At 35.2% G+C, this 21,985-nt stretch overlaps 4 protein-coding genes across 9 annotated transcripts in view; 1 reads left to right on the top strand and 3 right to left on the bottom strand.

The window, feature by feature from the left end:
* The window catches only part of LOC111481558 (splicing factor 3B subunit 3), a 19,163-nt gene extending 12,872 nt beyond the window's left edge, over positions 1-6,291 (bottom strand). The window contains exons 1-8 of the mRNA XM_023127040.1: positions 5,901-6,291; positions 4,870-5,004; positions 4,544-4,623; positions 4,314-4,397; positions 3,555-3,642; positions 3,307-3,467; positions 1,192-3,163; positions 666-976 (exon numbers count right to left, since the gene is read on the bottom strand). Of these exons, the coding sequence (XP_022982808.1) occupies positions 666-976; positions 1,192-3,163; positions 3,307-3,467; positions 3,555-3,642; positions 4,314-4,397; positions 4,544-4,623; positions 4,870-5,004; positions 5,901-6,068 (2,999 nt within the window). The 5' untranslated portion in view covers positions 6,069-6,291. The remainder of the gene's footprint in view (positions 1-665; positions 977-1,191; positions 3,164-3,306; positions 3,468-3,554; positions 3,643-4,313; positions 4,398-4,543; positions 4,624-4,869; positions 5,005-5,900) is intronic.
* Positions 6,292-7,192: 901 nt separating this feature from the next.
* LOC111481663 (homogentisate solanesyltransferase, chloroplastic-like) lies at positions 7,193-11,487 on the bottom strand. Of its 2 annotated transcripts, none has more exons than XM_023127219.1 (10): positions 11,107-11,487; positions 10,338-10,459; positions 10,085-10,231; positions 9,440-9,665; positions 9,169-9,242; positions 8,128-8,220; positions 7,853-7,970; positions 7,716-7,778; positions 7,517-7,549; positions 7,193-7,410 (listed from the first exon to the last, which is right to left on the bottom strand). In XM_023127219.1, the coding sequence occupies exons 1-10, from the start codon at positions 11,320-11,322 to the stop codon at positions 7,336-7,338; spliced, it is 1,167 nt and encodes a 388-aa protein (XP_022982987.1). In that variant the 5' UTR covers positions 11,323-11,487; the 3' UTR covers positions 7,193-7,335. The 2 variants fall into 2 exon arrangements, with proteins under 2 accessions (XP_022982987.1, XP_022982988.1); XM_023127220.1 differs by having other exon boundaries at positions 10,338-10,505; positions 11,107-11,240.
* A 778-nt stretch (positions 11,488-12,265) lies between these two features.
* Positions 12,266-14,916, bottom strand: LOC111481664 (probable homogentisate phytyltransferase 2, chloroplastic). The gene is made up of 10 exons (XM_023127221.1): positions 14,702-14,916; positions 14,160-14,296; positions 13,918-14,064; positions 13,619-13,844; positions 13,372-13,445; positions 13,212-13,304; positions 12,963-13,080; positions 12,827-12,889; positions 12,669-12,701; positions 12,266-12,563 (listed from the first exon to the last, which is right to left on the bottom strand). The coding sequence occupies exons 1-10, from the start codon at positions 14,894-14,896 to the stop codon at positions 12,489-12,491; spliced, it is 1,161 nt and encodes a 386-aa protein (XP_022982989.1). The 5' UTR covers positions 14,897-14,916; the 3' UTR covers positions 12,266-12,488.
* A 1,105-nt stretch (positions 14,917-16,021) lies between these two features.
* LOC111481598 (protein downstream neighbor of Son-like) lies at positions 16,022-21,422 on the top strand. Of its 5 annotated transcripts, XM_023127117.1 has the most exons (16): positions 16,031-16,148; positions 16,279-16,424; positions 16,782-16,997; positions 17,295-17,368; positions 17,452-17,581; positions 17,669-17,742; positions 17,837-17,990; positions 18,067-18,269; positions 18,851-19,047; positions 19,119-19,217; positions 19,390-19,511; positions 19,989-20,090; positions 20,285-20,394; positions 20,552-20,639; positions 20,776-20,966; positions 21,048-21,422. In XM_023127117.1, exons 3-16 carry the CDS (start codon positions 16,887-16,889, stop codon positions 21,223-21,225), a joined length of 1,833 nt encoding a protein of 610 aa, XP_022982885.1. In that variant the 5' UTR covers positions 16,031-16,148; positions 16,279-16,424; positions 16,782-16,886; the 3' UTR covers positions 21,226-21,422. The 5 variants fall into 5 exon arrangements, with proteins under 5 accessions (XP_022982888.1, XP_022982883.1, XP_022982885.1 ...); XM_023127120.1 differs by lacking the exon at positions 16,279-16,424 and having other exon boundaries at positions 16,022-16,148; positions 19,122-19,217; XM_023127115.1 differs by lacking the exon at positions 16,279-16,424 and having other exon boundaries at positions 16,022-16,148.
* Positions 21,423-21,985: the final 563 nt, after the last annotated feature.

Below are 21,985 nucleotides of genomic sequence, written 5' to 3'. Positions count from 1 at the left end.
GGGGGGGGGGGGGGGGTATCTTAATGTTATATCTAACTGATATCTGTTTCAGGTTGGCAGTCCTTGTGTTTCTTGATCACCAATGGTTTAGAAACTGTACTGTTTTAGTTCTTTTTTGTTTTTCAGCCTATAAAAGCGGGGATTCCCAGGTAAAAGTAGAAAGAAATCCCTACGTGGACCATTCTCCAGTGGGGAATCTCGGACCCCATCCCCGCTCCAAATAACAAGGGCGGAGCCAAGGATAGGGATTGAGTGTCCCACAAGGAGGGGATCCCCAATCCTCACCCCCACCCTAATGTCAACCGTAGTGCAACCGAGACCATAGATGTGAAACATCATAATCTAATAATAGAGTATGTCTATACGAACACATCCCCTAGTAGAAAGACATCTTTAACGGTTAGGAATTGAAAATTTTTCATTCACCTTACTTATGTAGATTTTGAATAGTTACATTAATTTTTTGTCCAAAAAACATAATAAATGATATAATGACATACAAAACTTATATGCACGTGCATCACAGTTTCTAAAAGTACTTTTATAAATACACATTGCACGTTGAAATTAAATCTAAAAGCTTAGTTTGCAAGAATCTTTGTCGACTAGAATAAAAAATTAAGGACGTTCCACAAAATGTACAAAAAGTGAGAGAAGCACAAAACCTTTCAGCTTCACCACTGGGCATTATGGCAGGACCAGAAGACAAGCTTGTTCCAACTATAAGCACTTGTTCGTTTCCATTCCTCACTAACTCCATGGATTTTCCTGTCTCTCCCATTTCAAGCTTGAAAGATGATAAAATTGACCCACTAAGAGGATCAACACAACATATGTCAGATGAACATGTATCATTAATCAATTGAGTCCTCATCACAAGTAATAATTTGCTCTCACTGTGATATAGAACCTTCCTTGGGGTGCCCCCAAGGTGGAATTTCTGCACATTAAGTCTCTTGCTATGTACCATCTCTACCTAGAATATTGCAAGCAGTTATTAGATGGGGAATAATAGGCTATTGTCATCAATGTACTCAATTCATACCCAACAAAGATCCATGATGAGAACAATAAACTGATTCATCGTACGAGTAAAACATATAGCAGCATACGTTTACAGTTAATCAAAAGATATACATGTATATGTAGAAGATAAATGTGTATATGTAAAAGATTCATAAGGCTCCTCACCAAATGTAGACTGCTTTCCGCAACAAATAATAGTCCATTTGGGCATTCAGCAGAACACACAGGAGTTACATGTGTAGACGGTTGAAATGATATGGAAGTATATGAAAGACCGTGTCTTGCACTATGCAATAACCACGGCCTATCACTTAAAACAATTATATCGGAATCCAGCCAATCAGTCAACGGAACCAGAAAAACAGGAGTGATCCCTATACGCCGAATAGCAATCAATTGAAGACTAGAAGGAATTTCATCCTCGTGCTTCTCCAAAATAGTAGTGTTGTGCAATTCCTTGTTAAAAGAATCAGGACTAGTTAATAAAAAGGGAATAACAGGACTCTGCATAGGCATATCAGATGAGTTCATCATAGTACTATGAGGCCACTCAAAACGAAGCAGCATTCCATTCCTGAGACCCGTAAGAATATAAAACCCGTCAACTAAAACAAGTCTCACATCTTGAGGAATGCACCCACTAACAGCATTCCCTAAAATATTCATCAATGAAATAGTTCCCGAAGCCAGGACCCTTAGGCCTATAGAGGGAACGAAAGACAAAATCTCCACTGAAGGCCTATGGGTGCCTATTACAATAATATAATCACTACTCACCCCATTTAGAAGGGTGGACATAATGCTATTTTCAACTGAGTTCATAAAAAAATTTGATTCTTTTTTGGTAAAATGTTTTTCAGGAATTGAAATGCATGACAATTCATTCTGCAATCTCAAATATTGCTTTTCATATATTTCATAGTCATATCCTGAAACCTTTCGAACTCCAAGGATAAATAAGAAGCATGGGTTAGAAGTGGAAACAACAATCACATTATGTCCAACTGCTCCCAAGCTTATACCAATATTATCTGGAAACCAAGATGCACGAGCTGGAGAAGATAATTCAATGCCTTCAGAATGGGCGACCTTGGTGGGTAAACATAACCTCACTGCATTTTGATGTATTTGAACCAATAAACCATCATCCAAAAGACCACAAGCCAAAGTACAGATGTCAGACTGGAAACCAACTGAATCAGTGACATCAATAAAACTCAAGCCAACTGATAGAACTCTGGTCTCTTCAACAAATGATAAGACCAAATATGAATGATAAGCATCGTTTAGTTTCATTTTAATAGTCCATATACCCGTTATACCTTGATAAATCGGAGCTGTCCTCAACAGACTTTCTACACTGATCCCATTTCGAATAATTCTTAAAGACCCCTCAGGTGCCATTCCACAGCATGCAAACATCTGGTCTTGTTTCTCATCATGCTTGTCAACAACTGACATATCCAAAATTGGGGCAACGTTCTGGATGGGATTTGCATATATCAGCCTTCCATTTTCTAATTTCAAGACCATTCCATCCCCCATTTCCACTAGTGCAGCCAAATATCCGCCTTCAACCCACAAAAGTGCCTTGTATGGTAGACCCTTATAAAGACAAGCAGACTGATTCACTTTCAGGCCATCGGAATCTAAATTCATTTCTATCATGAACAGTTCCCCTGTATCCATGCCGAAAATCATCCTACGGTTTCTATTATTGCCAGGTTCCCAACTCCAAGAGCACACAAGATTCTGGTTTGTATTCAGACTGCCATCATCGCTGTCAATGCACATGGGATCATAATCCCTTAGTTCCAGCAGAGCACATGCAGCAACATTAAATAGTCCTTCATCATCTGCATCTTGTACTCTATATGACTCTTCAATAAAATTTTGTTCCACATTGGGTGTAAAGTGTAAGCCTATTCTATAGACACAACAGGGGCTATAAGCGTCTCTAAGATCCATCAAGAGAGCATCACCAACCCTAAATAGAAGTGCAAATCCATAAGATTGAGGAACTTCAACAACCTCGTATGCCAGAGGTCCATCTTCTAAAAACTGAGAGAGAACATGTATAGTTTGTTCTCTGATATTCCATCCCAATAAAAGCAGTTCATTCAAAATTGCTCCTTTCCTGCAGTATAAAGTCTTCAGCACATAATAAATCTATTTCCAACTTCGATTAACTACTGAACATATAAATTTACATTCAAATGCTAAGTAATCAACAGAAATTTTGGCATTCCATCTTCTAAAAGCATGGCATCTGTACCATACCTATTAAGAAGAACCGCTAGAACAGCATTGTTGTCCTTTGTAAGGTGGCCATGGTCTTTTGAAATAAAGCACATACTCCATATGGCACCACATATACTGGCTTTCTGCATGCTTCGAGGAACCACTGAATCTCCTTCACCATCAGGAGGATAAGTTATTCTCTGAAATCACAAAATAACATTTTAAAGAATGTTAACATCAGTATGCATGAGAGTAAGAGTTATATGTTAGCAAAAAAGTGTTCCAACCTTATCAACAATATTACTGCCAGCAGAAACTGAAGTGGAGAATAAAGCCAATCGATTTTCATATGCACTAGCAGCAATAAAGCAGCCACTGGAAAAAAGAAGAGCATGGAGTAAGGAGTAGTTGAAAGAATGAACTAATATGGACAATTATGATTCTGCCGTTCCTTTTTTATTTTATTTCATTAAAAATGAAAAGGTTGCATCTACATTTCCAAGACTATCATAATCGGGATGGAGAAACAGTAATAGACCATGTATCATTTAAAAGCATGGTATAAAAACAAGGCAATGCTAGACGTTATCACGCATGATGCAGCATGGAAATAATACATTGCTGCTTACTGCAACTTAAATAGTAATAGACTATGTATTACAGTTGCTTGGTATGGTAGCATTGGTAATATAAACCAACAAAACTTCCCGATAAGGAAATGGCATTTTACAATAAATTGCAACCAATAAACAGCCACCTTCACAATGCTACCATACCAAGCAACTGCAGCAAAAGTTACAGAGAAGCCATGCGAGTAAAGATTAAGATACTGAATATCTGTCGAATATAGAGATCAAACCCCAAGTCCTCGACAGCAGAAGAATAAGAAGACAGTCAAAGTTGAGACAAAAACTTGACCAAAGCCAATGAAAGAAAGGATGCAAGAATATGAAATCAGATGCAGAAAAGAAACTAACAACTTCAACTTAAACAAATGGCGTATGAGGAAAAGAACATTAAAGTTTCCATTCGCAAAAGCTACAAACCTGGAATCTGAGGCCAGCATTCTCCCTACCTGATTCCTTGAATTTCCAGGATTGGAAAGTTGAATGTGTGTCACAGGAAGAAACCTATACCAACAGGAAGGGAATTAAGATTGAACCTGGTTTCTGGAAATAAACTCAATGAAATTGCAGTAAATCCAAGAGTATAATTTTATAACAGAGTCAAAAAAAGTATAAATAAAAATAATAATAATAATAAAATCAAAGGTAACCTGTGCATTTCATTGCAAAATGTGAGAAATGAAAGCTTTCCAGAATCGGAAATTACAATAAGAAGATCCTTGCCCAGCATCTGAAAGAAATGGCACATGTTACTATAGTTTCCATACATAAAATATCTCCAATGAGACCAATGCCATGAATACTATTATTTTCCATGAGAAGGTTTTGACTTCAATAAGTCCATTATATTGAATATGTATCAATAATTCACCCTAAAGTACTCAAATATGGGAGTTCTTATTTTATCGGTTAAATTAGTGAACCACCAGAACTGATCTTTGTAAATCTCTCAATTCCTACATCAATAAAGCCTAACCTGTGTATACGATGGGCGAAACCTCTCATTCCATGGTAGGATGGCCATATCCTTGATAGTGCCAAATACAGGCTGCTCACATACAGATTGTACAACCCCATCTTCGCCTATTACCACCAACTCTATGGATGTCTCCTGATTAAAGTTTCACCAAGATACTGCCGTTAGATTCATCCAATGTTAAAGATATTTTTAGTAATCTCAATAATGATAATTAAATTGTCGTTAGAAGCTTCGGAGGAGAAACAACTCTTCTGTTTTCTCAAAGTTGCCAAAGTAGTTTCAACCCCAATAGTATGGTAGAATATGTAGATCAAACTACTTACTTTACAAGGCATGGTACTGAATATACAATATGAAAGGTTTTAATAAATGAAGACGAGTCTTCAGAATTGAGATGATGATAAAAATGTCGCATATAATCCAGCAGGTCATGGACGCATCCATAGCACTCCCCAGTGCACAGTTGTTTCTTCCATTAAATAAACACGAACTCTGGTAAAAACACTCTGAAGAAAGATCAACCTCATGTGTACCGACCTCTTAACATACCGATGATTATAATAAGAAGCGTTACCATACAGATTAACGATGAAATATACACTCTGAACTCCCTCCATTGCAGAGAACAATTCGCAGGATGCCAAAGCTCCACATTTTTACTCCATTATAAAAATTCATGTCCTGTAAACGATAAAACTACATCCTAACATTGAAATACACACACCAACCAACCAACTGCTCTCTCGGACAGAGAAATGCCTCTGGTTTCTGAAGAAACGAACATCACTCGTCTTTTACTACTTGAATAAGAGGGAAAAAAAACACGACGTGAACGTATTCCAGAAACCAAGTAATTACGAGAGGAAACGAGCTTCAATCCAATTGAAGTACAGAACAGCTGATTGCTACGTCTAATCAGTAGGTTCTCTAAGCCACTAAACCAATGCCTACCAATCAAGCATATCGAAACACTTCACGAAGGAGGAGTTCATAGAAAAAGAAAATAAATAAAATACACAACAACAAACCTTGCCAAAGACGACATCGAGAGAGCTCGGAGAGCGTATGTGACCGTAAAGAACCTGAAGAACGACACTGCCTCTGAGAACGCACTTGGCCAAGTAATATGTGGAACTAGAAGAGGAAGACGAAGATCGCGATTTCGCAGACGAACATTCCTCCTCTGAAACCGCCATCAGCTAGCACATTGAAACTCGAACACTAGGGTTATTGTCGATTCAGAAACAGAGATAACAGAATCATCAAGAACAGAACAAATACGAGCTACCGCAACAAAGAAGAGTGTTGTTGAGAGAGAGAGAGATTTGCAGAGATGTTTTGGGGAAGTGGAGAGAAAAGGAGAAGAGAATATGATTGTTCCATCTGGAAAATTATGGGAGGGGCGAGTGTCCACGGGCCCGCATCATTACAGCTCTGCCTCAAATCTTTTGTTTTTTGTGTTCATTTGATTTAATTGTTAAATTAAAAACGATCAGAGATGATATTTTAATTGATAAAATAATATAATGACCATATGACGAAATTATATTGAATATAGATTTTTTGTGTTGTAGAATTAAACCAAGCATCGATAATTGACCAAACAAAGTATTCATTTAAAGGGTATCATTGTCTTTATCGTTATTGCTGCATCCCACAGCCTGGCGCAATGGTGCATTTCAAATTATGCATTGTGAGAGACCCATTACACCGCCAAAGAAGCAACTATGTTACTTTTTTCAATCGCATGGTCATTCTCTCCTACGATCGAGAACTCAATTCTCAATAATACGATTGTACAATCTATAATTTGACTAATTAATTACAATCACATTAACAAAATATTTGAGTGAGTTCAATCATATAAGATTATGACGATCAAACTCAATTGTTCCATGGTAAATTTATCTAATCTATATAACTTTTATAAAATAACAAACTCAACTTTACCTAGCCATAAAATGTTGAGGGTTGTTGGGAAGGAGTCCCATATTAGCTAATTTAGAAAAGGATTATGAAGTTATAAGCAAGAAATAGTATCTCTATTGGCATGAAGCCTTTTGAAGAAGTCCAAAACGAAGCCAGGAGAGCTTACACTTTAAAGTGGACAATATCATACCATTATGGAGATTTGTAATTCCTAACATGTCCTAAAGTCAGTCGAAAATATAGTCAAAAGTGACTAAGATGTCGAACACCGTATTAGATAAATCTATATACAATGAATATGAGGATCTGGAGTTTGAAACATTCAGCATGGACAAGATCTGTACTTGCGGAATTCAAGACTCTCATCAAAGAGCCCCAAAGAACAAAAAGGGGGGAAAGGTGATGATACAACATGATTCTATAAATGAAAAGGTATGGTCATATATACAAGATAACAAATTGAACTCATCCTTGCTTTCTAAATTTCAAGCGCCCACAAAAAGTATCATAAAATGAATTGTTTAGAATGTTGTGCTAGATCAGAGGAAATATGATATACTCAGCATAGAAGAGATTCCATATAAACCGATAATATGTTGAAATTGCTTCCTGCAAAACAAACTAAATTAATCATGATCCTCCAAAAACTTGCCTCAATTGCTCACTATTTAAAGTGAAGCACAGATATTATTTGGTATCTAGAACTGGAACTTACCTTGGAATAATTTGCTTTCTCCAACAGCCATGACTGAGATTCAAAAGAAACAAGATTTAAGTAAGATTTGAGTCAATACATGGTAATTAGGTGTTCTCAATGTGAACATATGAAGTCGAATCAAACAAAGTCTAGTAAAATAGGCACAAGATTTCACTTTCATTTGAGGTTTGTGGGAGATGAAAAGCAAGAAATTAACCTGGAAAACGAGGGACAATGCCAAGATTGCATGAACAGGGATCATTATGGTACGGTTAAAAGCCTGTAAAGATGAAATTTGGAAAATTTACTTCATGGGATATGTAAAAGTAGTTATATTTAAAACAAAATGCATACCTGAGGCATGAAGATTGCAGCAGCTATAGAAGCAACGTAATTTAACAGCAGAAGTCCGGAACCAAGAAATGAAATATTTCTAACTCCAAGCTTTGTTGCTAAGGTTGTTATCTGAAACCTACAATACGATGCTCATTCAGATTACATGATAATTGCACTTCACAAAGGAAGAAAACAATGCCTGAGAAGCATAAATAGAGGAAATAGTAAAGAGGTAAGGTTTTTCGAGGAAACAAGATCTCTTTAGCACCATGGAAGTAGTTGGAGAATCTTACTTGCGATCTCCCTCCACATCTGGAAGATCTTTTGTTATGGCAATCACTAAAGCGAACATGGTCACAAATGTGGTAATGAAAGCCACAGGTGAGCTGCAAAGAATTTAATGTCCACACATTAAAATCTAAGAAATTTTTTGGGTGCAAGTGCAAGCAACTAAAGCTTTAAAAAACAAAAAATTATTTTTATCCCTATACTTTTAACTTTTGTTCCATTTTAATCTTAGTACTTTCATATGTCTAAATTTTCAAATGTCTAAATTTAGTTCAGATACTTAAAATTTTGTTCCATTTTTAGTCTCCGTCCTTGTTAGTTTATTGTTGGTTTTTTCAAAATAAAATTAGTTTGTTTAGCATTCCATTTTGGATAAGAACAGTTTCTTCAATGGTATGAAATTACAAAAGAGGGGCAATGCCCCTATTCAATGGAGTTACATAAAACCTCTCCCATTGGTAAAGACTGAATTGTAGCTATGGTGATGAAAGAGAGGATAATTTACACAACGATATAACCCAAAGAACTATACATCATAACTACTTTTGATAAAAATGAATTTTAAAGGGCTAAATTTAAAATTTGTTAGAGTATAAGGACTAAATTTAAGATTTATTGCTAGAGACTAAATTTAAGATTTAAAGTAGAAAGCTAAATTTAGGTAATCGAAAGTACAGAGACTAAAACTGAATGGAACTCAAAATATAAAGGCCAATGATATTTTAACCAAATAAAAACCTGACACGAACGTCATGATGCAATTATGCGGAATATCATGGTTTTTTTTTCAAAGTTTTGATTTCACTAATAAGCAACTGCCAGTAATACTTTCATCAAAAGCCAATCTAACACATGAGCCCAGACCAACCTCTGCTCAGGCACTAGTTGCAGCTAATCTATTCTCAAGGTAAATGTGGTTTTTGTTAAGCATTCACAATTATTGTGTTCAAACTTCGGTAGAATAATTAATATTAGTAGGGAGGCACATATCTGAACCCTGATCCAATCAAATTCAAATGCATTATGAATTATTAATGGTGACTAACCTCCACTCAAATGCAAGTCCAAGAGCAGCTCTTGTGGCATAATAGACGCCAAAGTTAAGAAGAAAACCTCGTACCTGCAAAATTAAGTTCACTATTTATTTTATCAACCATGTTGTCAACAAAATTAAGTGCAAGCAAGCACGCCATACTCTTACAACTTTCTATTAAACTTTTCCAACTTTTAAATAGTCAGCACCTTCTCAATAATTGTATTAAGACTATAAGACATGAATTGAAGTTTAAATTTTCAAGGAAAGGGAAATGGATGTACAGTGGCAATTATAAGAAATGCTGCAACGGGAAATCTCTTCATTCTAAACGGAGGAACAGAGTAGATAGTCCCAAGGAAAAGACCGAGACTGTAGAGAGAAGTGATAAATGGCCCAAAGTTCAACCCAACAATTAACAGACCAGCAACTGCAAAAAATATCACCAAGAACCATGCAGATTTGACTGAAAGATCTCCTGCCGCTATTGGTAAATATGGTTTGTTGACTCTGCAAGTCAAACAAAAAAGGAGAAATTTATTTGTAAGAATTGCATTGTCGTCTTAATATTTGTGATATGAACTAATATGCATTAACTGTTTACTATGTGGATCGACAGACCTCTACTCACCAAACTACCCATGAATTTTAAATGGATAAAAGAAATGTCGATCAGGAAAAATCTCAAGAAAAATGTTGAAAGTTAGAAGAAATCAAGCGAGTTCACGGCTGTTTATCCTTAAATCAGAACAAAGATCAAATCTATTGGATTTATATTTGTAAGAAATACTAATCACATATTGAGTTGTTGATTCTAGTTGCTAACCAGTTATCATGCTTAATGATCCAATATTTAGAAGCCAAGCAAGAATGGCATCTGAGTATGAAAGCAACCAAATTGAAAAACAGAAACATACAGATATACATACTTGTCAATTCCAATATCATAGATCTGATTGATACCAACTATATAACCATTTCCACATATTAAAGCAAAAACACCAGACAAAGCCTTGAACAGCAAGGACCACTTTATGAGGTGTGAATTCTCAATCAATGCTCTACTCATCAAGGAACTGTTAAAATGAATCAAAATTATAATAGTTAGGGAAATATTAGATGAACCCAGAAGGAGTCTCAGTAAAACAGTGTGTATTCTGATCCATTGACATAGCTACTTACACAGATCCTAAAGCTGTTCCACGTATTGTATGGGGCCTTAAAAACCTCCAGCAAGCATCTCTAAATGCTGAAATATTGTTCACTAGGGGATCAGGTCCTGCAGCTCCAACTTGAGTGCAGGCCTGGCAGCACCCACTATACAACATCAATGGCATGGACACATATAGTCTGAGAAGAATTTTGAATTACCGAAATATGTCGGTATAAATAGAACAGCAGTAAAATGTAAAGAGGATATGCTCCATTTGAACATACATACCATAAAATAGGCTAAATATATGTTTTAATCTATAATGTTTGGGTATTTTGCAATTTGGCTCCTATTGTTCAAGAATTTTCTATCTAGTCCTTTAAGTATTAATATTTTCAATTTAGTCCCTCAAAATTGGTGACTGTTCAAATTAGTTACACACTATACAGTAAGTGTATTGACATTTTTGCAATTAGTTTTATTTCACTTATTTAATTATTTGTTTATTTGTTCGTTGGGACTTGGGAGATTTAAACTAATCGTTCAAGTAGTTCAGAAAATCCTAAATTTTTGCCCCCACGCTTGCAGTTCGCTTCGGGAGGTCCGCCGCTAATCCTCATAGTTAGCTCTTAAATCCATTGAAACATCTCTTTCTCGTTCGCAACACAATGTAAGTGCAACAATTGGATTTAATTCATTCACAGACTGCTTATTCATCAATCATAACAAGAGAAACTCGAAAATCACATGTCGCAATTCGCAAATGGAAACAGTAATCACTGAGAAAACTAAACACACCTGGATGGAAGTTCGTCTCCACGATTTAGTCAAAGCCTTTCTCGAGCAACCGCGCGGCCATTTCGACTGCAGATGTAGGGCTAAATTCGGGAGCAAACATGAAGGTGCAATTGCTGCAGTCCTATTTAGAAGCTTCCTGTGAGACAGAGAAGGCTTGAGAGTGGAATTTACAGCCGAAGTTCGTAGAGAAGCGGATTGAAATACGGAATGCTCCATGGGGAGAACGAGATGAATTGATGCGGAAGAACGAAGATGAAGTGAAGGATCTGCAGTCAGATTCGCATTTGGGTCGGACCCGAGGCTCAGACCGGAGAGAGATGGAAAAGGAAGATAACATTCATTGTAGGGGCAAAATTGCTCCGAGCCTCTAGTTTGCAAATGAGTCACTTTGTTTTAGTAGCTTCAAAGTGACTTCACTTTTTAACTTAAAGAAGATTTTTAGTTTTATTGGTAAAGAAGGAGAGTTATTGGGTGAGTCCTAGAGTGGAGATCCTGAGTTTATAGGTGAGTAATATTATCTCCATTGTAATGAGGTTTTTTTGTGCCAAAAGCAAATCTATTAGACTTTATGTTCAAAGTGAATAATATCATTCCATTATAGAGTCTTGTTCCTCTAACAGGGTCTGCAATCCCAATCGTGATTTTCCTACTCTTAAACGAAAAAGTCCTTCCCTTTTTGGTCGGTTGTGGGCAAAGAAGGATTTGAATCCCCGGCATTGTGGTTCGTAACGTGCACCCGAACCTCTAAAAATAACTTTTTCTCTCTCTAGCCATTTGCCATTTCAGAGTTAAGAAAATATGAAAGCTTCTCTCCCTCTAACCCTTTGGTGAACTGTGAATAGCCGTAACTATAATGGAATCAAAAAATTAGTAGATTTGTTCCCAAAATATAACCTTTAATAATTGTAGGGGCAAAATTGATTCGTGTATGTATGTGTATGTATCATCGTTAATCTCGCAATTTTAAAATTCTTATGTTAAAGAAAGATTTTGACACCCTTTTAAGAAGAAATATTTCAAGGTTCTCTCAAACTGAAGTGGGATCTCGTAATTATAAAAATTGGGTTATTGCTATTTGACCCGAGCCATACAGGACAATTGATTAAGCTTGAGTCAAAAAGTAAACACGAATGATTTAAAACAAATAACGTTTACTTTTTTTAAATTAAAAGTCACGTACAATACATATCTTGAGTCAACAAAATTTGTCACTTGAGCTAATATTGTTGTGACAATAAACACCGACTAGATCCTATCGATACAAGTTCATAGAAAACACGACACTCTGTCCTTACCTACACCGACATCTAAAAGGAGTGGTAAAAAGCAAAATCTCTCCCTCTCTCTCACTAAATTGAGAAGTATTTAGGGAGATGGTGTCTCTATATAAATGGGAAGATCAAATATTCAGCATAGAACAGCTTCCACAGGAACATGTAGAAGTTTGAAGCTGCTTCCTGCACAACATGCATAAAGAGATTTATAAAAAATAAAAATAAATTTAAAATGACTTTTTTTTTAATAGAATAAAATTTGTTAATTAAATGTAAAAAATATATTACCTTCGTGTATTTTGCTCGGTCTAATACTCTGGTCTGACAAAACAAAATAACACCAAAATTATTAGATTAATAGTTAAAAAATTTAAATTTGGATATAAAATACAATTATAACTTCATCATATACATAGTAAGCAAAGTGTATAAGGAGAAAGAAAAACCTGAAAAACAAGACTTATTGCCATGGCTGCATGGGTGGGTATCAATATACTTCGCTTGAAAGCCTGCAATTAAAATTGGAAAAGTTCAAAAAATAAAATTAAAATTAAAAAAGATAAATAAAATGGATTTGTGAACCTGAGGCATCAAAATTGCAGCCAAAATGGCAGCAACGTAGTTCAGAATAAGGATCCCTGAACCAAGAAACGCCAACCTTCTTACTCCAAGCTTTGTAGCAAAAGTTGTTATCTTATATCTGCAAAAAATCAATAATAATAACAATAAAATAACCTGGTCGTTATAGGTTAAAGTTGTTTTATGTATTAAATCATTAACTCGTTAATAGTAATCTTAGTGTGAGAAATAAGAACAAATGTAATAACTTACTTTCGATCGCCTTCTATGTCAGAAAGATCTTTGGTAAGGGCAATGACCAAACCAAAAAGTGTAACGAACGTGGTGATGAAGGCCACGGGTGAGCTGCATTAGACGAAAAGTTGATCAAAAGCTTCACGAAGACTTTGATTGTTATTGTTATTATTATTACCTCCATTGGAACGGGAGTCCAAGAACTGATCTCGACGCATAATATACACCAAAATTCACAAGAAAGCCTCTCACCTGAATAAAAAAAAAAAAAGGGTGAAGATTATTTGTTACCCATTTTAGAAATTAGCGAGGGAGTCGACCTAAACACGAGCTAACTCGAGTCAGCCTAACCAAACGACCCGAATCCTACGTCGACCCTAACCGGGCGTAAGAGCAATTGGTTAAGAAGAAAAGAAGGAACATACCAATGCAATGCAGAGGAAAGCAGCAATGGGGAATCTCTTCAATCTAAAAGGAGGGACAGTGTAAAGAGTTCCAAGCAAAAGAGCGAAACAATAGAGAGAATTGAGGAATGGGCCTGAATTAAACGTGGCTAATGACAGCCCAACCGTCAAAAACGACGTCGTTAGAAACCATGCTTGTTTCTTTGTCATATTCCCTGCCGCTATGGGCAAAAATGGCTTGTTTACTCTGAAAACAAAAAATAATCATTAAATAAATAATCTTGATTTTATTGAAATAAATAGATAGAGAGGGAATATACATGTCAATATCGACGTCATAAATCTGATTGATACCGACAATATAACTATTGCCACATAACAACTCCACAAGACCGCAAATTGCTCTTGTTACTATCGACCACTTCATTAGCTTTGGATTTTCAATCCACACTCTACCAGCCAACGAGCTGTATAATCATATTTTAAAATTAAAAAAAATAATAACATATAAGAAAGACGGTATTGTAAAATGAAAAATAAAACCAAACGGCTCCAAATTTACCATGAAGCCACGAGAGTTCCATAGAAGGTGTGAGGCCTGAGAAAAGTCCATAACGCCCGTGCAAATTCCCAAACTTGTTGTGACGTTGCTTCTTCACCACCACCATATTCCTTGGCTATTGCTTGGGTGCTCACGTCCTAACAGTATTCCAACACAACCAAATTACTTTATTACCCTTTACTTACTACCTTCAATTTTAATATATAAATATTCGCTCAATTGAAACTGACCCAACTCTCGATCATTTTTTCAACTTTTCAGTCCACATCAAGTCTTTTTTTTCAAATATACTGTAGCATATTTATTACTTTATTAAAGCTAATTTTGTTCTCTCAAATTATTTAAAGCTAAATATTTCAATTATTAGAGGTGAAGGGAAGCAATGTGACACCCACATATTTCTTGAATTCTAACCATTATATATAAAATTAAAATAATTTAAATATATCTTATAAACTGCAATAAAAGAAAATTATGAATGAATCCTAAATGGAGAGAAATGAAGCCAAAAAGAGAAGAAAAAAGAAGCTAAATATACAGACCCGAACAAGTGGAGAACAATAAGAACGAGGGATCTGGAAGCTTCTAATAATTGGACCAAAAGAACCTTGAGAAGGCAACTGAAAGGGTCGAAAGGTGAGGGGTTTAAAAGGTAATTTTGTTTTACCAAACGACGACGTATCAAACCTCTGAGAGCCAGTGGCAGTGGCCGCCATTGTTAACAAAGAAGAAGCCATGGCTATTTTTCTCAGAGCTTGTTGTTGAAGAATGAAGAGAAGTGAAATGGGTATTTATAGACCTGCCCGTGGCTCAATCTAATCAAGACTTATAAAGTCTGGTCTCGCCCATTTACTTTTAAAACGAAGAGATGGCTCTCCCTTTTTTTTTTTTTCAATTTAATTATAATTTTTTAAAAATAAAATTAGAATTAGGAAGGCTATCGGAATTAAAAAGTAATTTTTTAAAATGTATAAAATAAAATATACACGTGGCCTTGGAAAATTCATAATGAAAGTGGGAGGAAAGTAGTCAAATAAAGTGGGAGAATTTATTTCAATCTGACTACCATCAATTATTGTTGACTTTGACTTCAAAGTTCCACTACCAATACCAGTAAGCAACGCAAAACCACACAAGTCCAAAGCTTGACTTGAGGGGCGTATCTATATCGTGACTGGACTCCTTAAACGCTGTCGTTTAATGTGTAATTTGTGAGAATTTTTAAGAATTCGATTTGTTAGATTACTAATATTTCTTCTCCTTAACACTTTTCTCCCTATATCCACTGAATATATATCTATTTATTATTATTTTTTAAAAAATCTCCGACTATATTCTATTTATACTTTTGTCGATAAGAAAATAAGAGTTTTTGTGAAATGAATATCGTTTTCGAGTTATTATCATAGTTGAACTTTTTTTCCGTTAAAGTCAATGTGTGTTTTTTTTTTAGTATCGTTATGGATGCAAATAGATAACCTTTAACAATGAAATTTGTAATAAAAAAAAACAAAATTCTAACTAATATTTGTCAGTATTTAAAAACTCATCCATACACTAATAAAAAAATATGATTATTAATTAAAGAACGAGGATTATTATGAAACCATATTTTTTAAAAATAAAAATATATAAACTAAAAAACTTTATTCATAAATATTTGATTTTTAGTTTTACAAAATTTTAGTTAAAAAAAAAAAAGAAAAAAAAAAAAGAAATGCGAACTAACCGGTTAGTGGGAAACTGGATGATGTCGGTCCAATTGATCGAACCGGAAACGTAGGTTCGGTCCTGGTTCAGGACCCAGTCGTGAAATTCGAACCAATGTTAACCGCCTTCCGAAACAAAAATTTTGAAAGAAACGCAAAACCCAAAGCGGGGATTATTGCGCGCTCTCTCCCTCTCTCTCTCTTCCCCGCATCAGTCTTCTTCTTCTTCTCCCTCGCACTTCATCTATTTCTGTCTCCCTCCTCGAGCTTGGATTTCAAGGTATGATCAGTGGGATCTCTTAACATACTCTCCCCTACTTAGGATGATTTTTCCATCGGTATTCTCCGTTGAATTACTCAATACAGTTTCTGTTCGAATTTGACATTGTTATTTATTTTGATACCTGTAGAGCTTTCGATCTTGTACGATTACATAATGTGCGCTCAAGTGGTTAGTATTTTCAACACTGATTATGAAAAGAGAAATCCAAATGCTTTTCCTCATCTTCTTCCTCGATCCTCCGATTTTTTCATTTCATCCCTTGCATAAACTGAGGTTACTGGCAGGGGCGGATCCCGAAATTTATCTTTCAGTTTTGAAAATTTAGGGTACCAATTTAAAGAGAAACCTCAAATCTTGATATTTTTTAGTATAGTTTTTCGACCTAAGACTAGTTAAAGATGGGCAATCCTTCGTTTTTTAATATGTACCAAATAGTTTAATTCTACAAGTATTTGTTTCCTTGATATTTTAATCTTTTATTCCCAGTCTATAATGTCATCTTACAATTTTATTTGTTACTACTTACCGTGGAAGAGTTTTGCAACGAAATGTTATATTTGTTTCATTTTCTTCATGAAATGCAGTATCTTGGATTGTATTTAAAAGAGGGGATATTTTCTTTAAGCATAGGTTTTACGGCTACCATCTTCCGGTGACATGATGATGTGACTGGCTGTAGTAAGCTAATACTCATTCTCACTGGTGAAGCCGTGGTCTAATACCAAACCATTAACTATGACGCAAGTAGTTGCTCCAAGTTCTTTACCTTCAGCTTCTCATGATATTGCCGGAGGGGCTCCGAAGACTGTGAAATCAAATAGAAGAAAGACCCCATCAGAGCTAAGGGTAAGTTTTTGTATAATAAAGCAGTATATTGTTGTTTCGGGAGATGTGTAATTTTTATATCTCAATAAGGTGTATTGTTATCTGTCATATTAAGATTATTATCAAATTTCAATCAAAGTAAAACCAGAGTTTCTAGGTGGCTGAAGAAGTAGAAAAATGATACATTAACTCATTAAGTAAACCAGAGTTTCAAATGGGATGAAACTTTTGTAATTTATGCCTTTCAAGTTAAGCTCACATCAAGAGGTTAAAGCAACATTTCTGAATCTGGTGTGTGTTCTGCTCAAACTTTTGCAGGGAGAGCAGTTGAAGCGATCAAACAATTTGGATCCTTTGGATGAATCTCCTTCCGCTGTTTTTGCTTCTAACAAGTGAGGCTTACTATTGTCTTTATTTGTATAGCTTGCAATTATTGATTCCCGGAGAGCTTTCTTATTTTTACATGTTTCAACAGTGCTTTGGTCAATGGGTTCAAGAAGCCTGGGTTACTCAGAAATCCAAAATACATCGATACACGCATGGATGAGGTATTTCCAGTAAAAAAATCTAGGCTTAGGATCTTATCCGGAAAAGATAATGCCAAGGTTAGTGCACTTCTCTTAAAGATTTTGTTGCAGAATGTATTGAAGTAGTTGTATTTACTTTTATATCACTTGCTGTATAACATTTAGGAAAACAATATGATGGAGCAAGCTAGCAGTTTCTTGAATATGTCTTTGCTTTCAAATTTGACAACAAGTCAATGGTAAGAACTTTGTTTTTATGTCTTTCTGCTTATTTTAGTGCTTTCTAATTGTTTCTTCTGTAGCAGTCGGTTACATTTTTCTGTTTTATTGCAGTAAGGGGAATTCTGTTGGTCCTGCTGATGTTGCCCATGATAAGATTGATAAATGTTCACAAACAATTGAGAACAGTAGCCAAAGTGTATTTCGAAGTGTCACTCAGCTCTCATCTGGTGGTGACAAATCAACTGGCTTGACAAGCATTGATATGGTAAATTCTGAAGCAATGTTTAATTTGTTTTATTTCATATCAAATATCTTTTAAAGTTCTCTTTGCAATTTTTTAGGGTAAAGCATTAAAAGGACTCGTTGCTTGTGAAACCACTGCAATTTCAAGTTTACCATCAGACTCTTCCAAGAGATCCGGCCATGCTTCATCTACTTCTTCAAGTGATTTATGCGGTGAAAGCTGCATACTAGGTCAAAAGGCTCCACTTGATCTTACTTTAAAAACTAGCATGCGAGTGGTGTCCCCCTACTCACTACATTGGTGAGTGTTTCAGTATATTAGGTGTCCTGTTTCTTGGCTTGAAAGTTTCATTAAATGAATGTGTTGCAAAGTGTTAGCTGGGTAATTTGATCAATTATTTTGAGAAGATGCAGAGGTTTCTTTGAAATGTTTGAATATCCCCTGCAATTTGATTTTGATCTAACATTAAGTTCTTGTGATCGTTTTTCTCTAGAATTGTTTGACAAATATTGTTGTTCTTTCCCGAGTTTTTTTAAAGAAAAAAGTCCCTAAAGAAATAATTTTAAGCTATCCTCATTTGAACTAGGCGTGTGTTGGTGAGTTCCATTATGCCGGGGGTTGATTTATATTTTATATTCAAATTTTATTATGAAATTATGTTCGGTTGTAGGTAGCATTAATCTGACATGAATCGGATCATCTTCTCAAATTATGTTCAGTTATGCAAACAATTTTTTTTTTTTTTTTTTTTTTTTTTTTTTTTNTTTTTTTTTTTTTTTTTTTTTTTTTTTTTTTTTTTTTTTTTTTTTTTTTTTAATTTCCAAAACAGAAATAAAAATTATTTATTAATGACTGACCTTCTCATCTGCCCCAAAATGTAGGATCCACAAGACAATCATGTTTGCTTCTATGCCTCAGTTCTCAATACAAATTGGTTCACATGATCAAATTAGGAACTGTAGTGGGGGACTGCCACCTGCTTCTCAAGCCTCTGGCTCTTTGGTTCTCCATTCATGGGTTTATCCTCAATCTACCTTGCCATCTTCTCTTGTTTCAGTTTTGAATTCATCAGCAGCAGGTTGGGGTTATTTAAAAACATAAGATTCTGATCTGTGTTTGTAAATACTCATTGGTTCTCCTTCGATGCAGTAGAAGCTGAGTTCCTTAGCAGACGACTACAAGCATGGGAGGACTCATTTCAGGGCCTATATTACATGCTTCGGAATAATATTTGTAGAGTTTTTTATGGTAACTACCTTCAGTAATGTTGGCTAAGTTTTCTTCATCATGNTTTTAGATTTTTTTTTTTTTTTTTTTTTTTTTTTTTTTTTTCCCTTCTTAAATACAGTTTCTCTTTGCCCAGATAAATGTCATTATTTGAGTCATTCCTGATTTGATTGATTGGTTTTGAAATTTTCAGTTTGTACATCACAATTTGTGGTTATGTTTACAAGTGGAGATGCCTCAGGGGGCTACAAAAGCACGTGCAATGCATATCTTTCCCAGTCAACAAGAGGTTTGAGGTCTATTTTGAGTGAGAATGTAAGATTAACCATTTCCCTTCCAATTTAGGCATGCGGCTAAGATAGAAGCTGGTTTTATTTTATTTGGATTTTAAACAACGGTGATTTTTTTCCTTGATGGAATTTGCATCTTCACTATTGTTGTTTGGGCAGAAATCCTATTTTGCAGGTTGATCCTTTTATAATAGTTATTATTGAAATTAAAACTCAATTAATTTGGTGTCAATGAAGGTGCATATAAATCCACTTGTAGATAAAGTTCTTTATTAATTTTTTTTTTCTAATTTTTGTTTTAAATTGCCAACTCAGGTATGTTATTTATGCACTATTTCCTAAGAATAGTCTCTTGTAGTTGCATTTGGTCAACAAAATAAAATAATGCTAATGGGAAAATGCTGAACTATCTAAAATAATACTAATGCTTGCTCTATGTTTATTTTCATAAATTTAACTTTATGTCAAGTCTCATTTTCCCATTATCTGAAATTTGGATCAGGGTGTTTGTTTCTCTATGCCTCTTTGTCGTTCTAAAGTCGAGCAAGTCGACGCTGAAGATCTGGTTGAACTTTCAGAGATAGAGAAGTTCAATTTGGGACAGGTTTATATCTGTTATGTTTTCCTCTCTTGGCCCTTGCTTGTCTTATTCATATCAAACCATATAAGCTCATGATTAAGTTAGATATGGGATGAGCAAGCTCACACTGCTTGTAATCTCCCTCCTTTGTGAATCAAATTTTTATAGCCTTGGCTTACTTGGTTGAGTTTGCTACTGAAAATATGAACCTTTTTCAGACACGACGAGTTCGTTCATTTTCTGATGTAGATAGGAGCTCTCAATCTTTGCTGTTTTTCTGCGAAAACAAAGATGTGCATGGGTTATATGATATCCTGTTAAATTACAGGTAAATGAATGTGTTTGTGGCAACTTGCCTTCCTGTTAACTTTTGGTTATTTTAACAGGACTAAACACTTTACGTCTGATCTCTAGGATCAAGCCATAGTCATATTATAGGATTTTTATTTAGTGTGAATTGGCTGATATATCTGGTTACGGTCCAGATCTTTCTTGACCTCATTGGCTGGCATGGATGTTCCCGTGTTGCTATCACCTGTTCCCTTTCAGAATGCTGCTCTTTCTTCACCGCAGGTGCATGGAGTTAATTTGTGATCAGTGTTATCAGCTATGGAGTTAATTTTTATTTACTGTGAATTGGGTTTGCTGTGGCTGCCTGTACTTGCTTTGTGTTTGGTGTGGTAAAAAGATGAATGCTTTGTTTTGTAAGGTCAAATTCAAGGAGCTGAGAAGTGCAAACGGTATTGCTGCAGTATCCAAAGGATCCACATCAAAGGATGGCGATTCTTCATCTGTTGGTGTGTCGTATAGCCTTGAAATTACCGATGAATATATTCCACCATGGGTAATTTCCAGTGTATGTGCAGTCATGGGTTCTAAAGGAAGAAGCTTCGAGGCTAGGTATGATTCTGGTTAGATTGTACGGAGGGATGTTTAGTTGTTGGTTCTTCCTGATGTTGGGTTAATTTTGGTGATTTTCAGCTTCACGACAGACCCTATCTCTATTGGTTTGAATGTTGCTCTTGGTGAAGCTCTCCAATCTAACAACCATACGTTTGGAATTCCAGAAGCCATTGCTTCGCCGTCCTTGTGTGCAGGTTTATTAAAAGGTTTGAAGTACTCGGACGACTCCTTCACAGCCTCTCTTTCTCCTGCATGATTATGACAGTAGATTAGATTTAGATGATAGTCCCGTTTTTCTCATTTAACTATGTTATTATGTTGTATATTCCTCTGTATAATCAGAATTTGAGTAGCATTGATTGACCCATATGTGTTTTGTGGATGTTGATTCACCAACATAACTCAAATTTAGTTCATTCTAAATATTACCCTTTGAAACTGCTTTAGTGTTCTTCCCACTCATTTCTTGGATGGGTTCTTCTTAAAATCTTAATATTCATCGGTGTTTGAGTATTGCATTTGTTGGAATGAAGAAATATCTTAGGGTAAAAATCAATTTTTACCTCTAAATTTGAACCTAAACTTGAACAAAATAAATAAAAGGTAAAAGGCATGGTACTTATTCGTGTTAATTCACCCACTAATATCTTCAGACACCAACATTAAAAATGTGAAATTCTATATCATACACATAATTATAGTTGATTAATGGATAAATTCAACTATCATACAAATTTGTAGAACTTTTAAATTTAAACAAAATTAATGGCTCCTTGTAAGTTAAAAAAAAAAGATCAAAATAGGCCTTTACTTGGAATTATTATTATTATTTTTTTAAAAAAATAGACCATAAAGTTAGGCCTAAAAAGGGTAAAAATGTGGAAATGAGAACTCTATCATAACTCTACACGGTAAATCACTTTGTTAATTAAATGGGATGATGGTGCATCCATTTGTCAGGGGTATTATCGACCGATTTTTTTTTTTTTTTTTTTTTTTTTTTTTTTTTTTTTTTT

Source organism: Cucurbita maxima, unplaced genomic scaffold (genome assembly GCF_002738345.1).
Source record: "Cucurbita maxima cultivar Rimu unplaced genomic scaffold, Cmax_1.0 Cma_Scf00007, whole genome shotgun sequence".
NCBI lineage: Eukaryota > Viridiplantae > Streptophyta > Magnoliopsida > Cucurbitales > Cucurbitaceae > Cucurbita > Cucurbita maxima.
The sequence above is the reverse complement of the archived record's forward strand: the minus strand, read 5'-3'. Positions and strand labels throughout refer to the sequence as shown.

What these genes read in the sequence shown, in the direction of transcription:
- LOC111481663 (XM_023127219.1), bottom strand. Translation starts at nt 11,322, where the DNA reads ATGGAGCATTCCGTATTTCAATCCGCTTCTCTACGAACTTCGGCTGTA. An exon ending in CTGCAATCTTCATGCCTCAG is followed by an intron (nt 7,779 to 7,852) that starts GTATGCATTTTG and finishes TCATCTTTACAG; the next exon opens with GCTTTTAACCGTACCATAAT. An exon ending in CATTGTCCCTCGTTTTCCAG is followed by an intron (nt 7,550 to 7,715) that starts GTTAATTTCTTG and finishes TTTGAATCTCAG; the next exon opens with TCATGGCTGTTGGAGAAAGC.
- LOC111481664 (XM_023127221.1), bottom strand. Translation starts at nt 14,896, where the DNA reads ATGGCTTCTTCTTTGTTAACAATGGCGGCCACTGCCACTGGCTCTCAG. An exon ending in TATGACGTCGATATTGACAT is followed by an intron (nt 13,845 to 13,917) that starts GTATATTCCCTC and finishes TTTTGTTTTCAG; the next exon opens with AGTAAACAAGCCATTTTTGC. An exon ending in GACATAGAAGGCGATCGAAA is followed by an intron (nt 13,081 to 13,211) that starts GTAAGTTATTAC and finishes GATTTTTTGCAG; the next exon opens with ATATAAGATAACAACTTTTG.
- LOC111481598 (XM_023127115.1), top strand. Translation starts at nt 16,887, where the DNA reads ATGACGCAAGTAGTTGCTCCAAGTTCTTTACCTTCAGCTTCTCATGAT. An exon ending in AATTTGACAACAAGTCAATG is followed by an intron (nt 17,743 to 17,836) that starts GTAAGAACTTTG and finishes GTTTTATTGCAG; the next exon opens with TAAGGGGAATTCTGTTGGTC. An exon ending in GGAAGAAGCTTCGAGGCTAG is followed by an intron (nt 20,967 to 21,047) that starts GTATGATTCTGG and finishes GGTGATTTTCAG; the next exon opens with CTTCACGACAGACCCTATCT.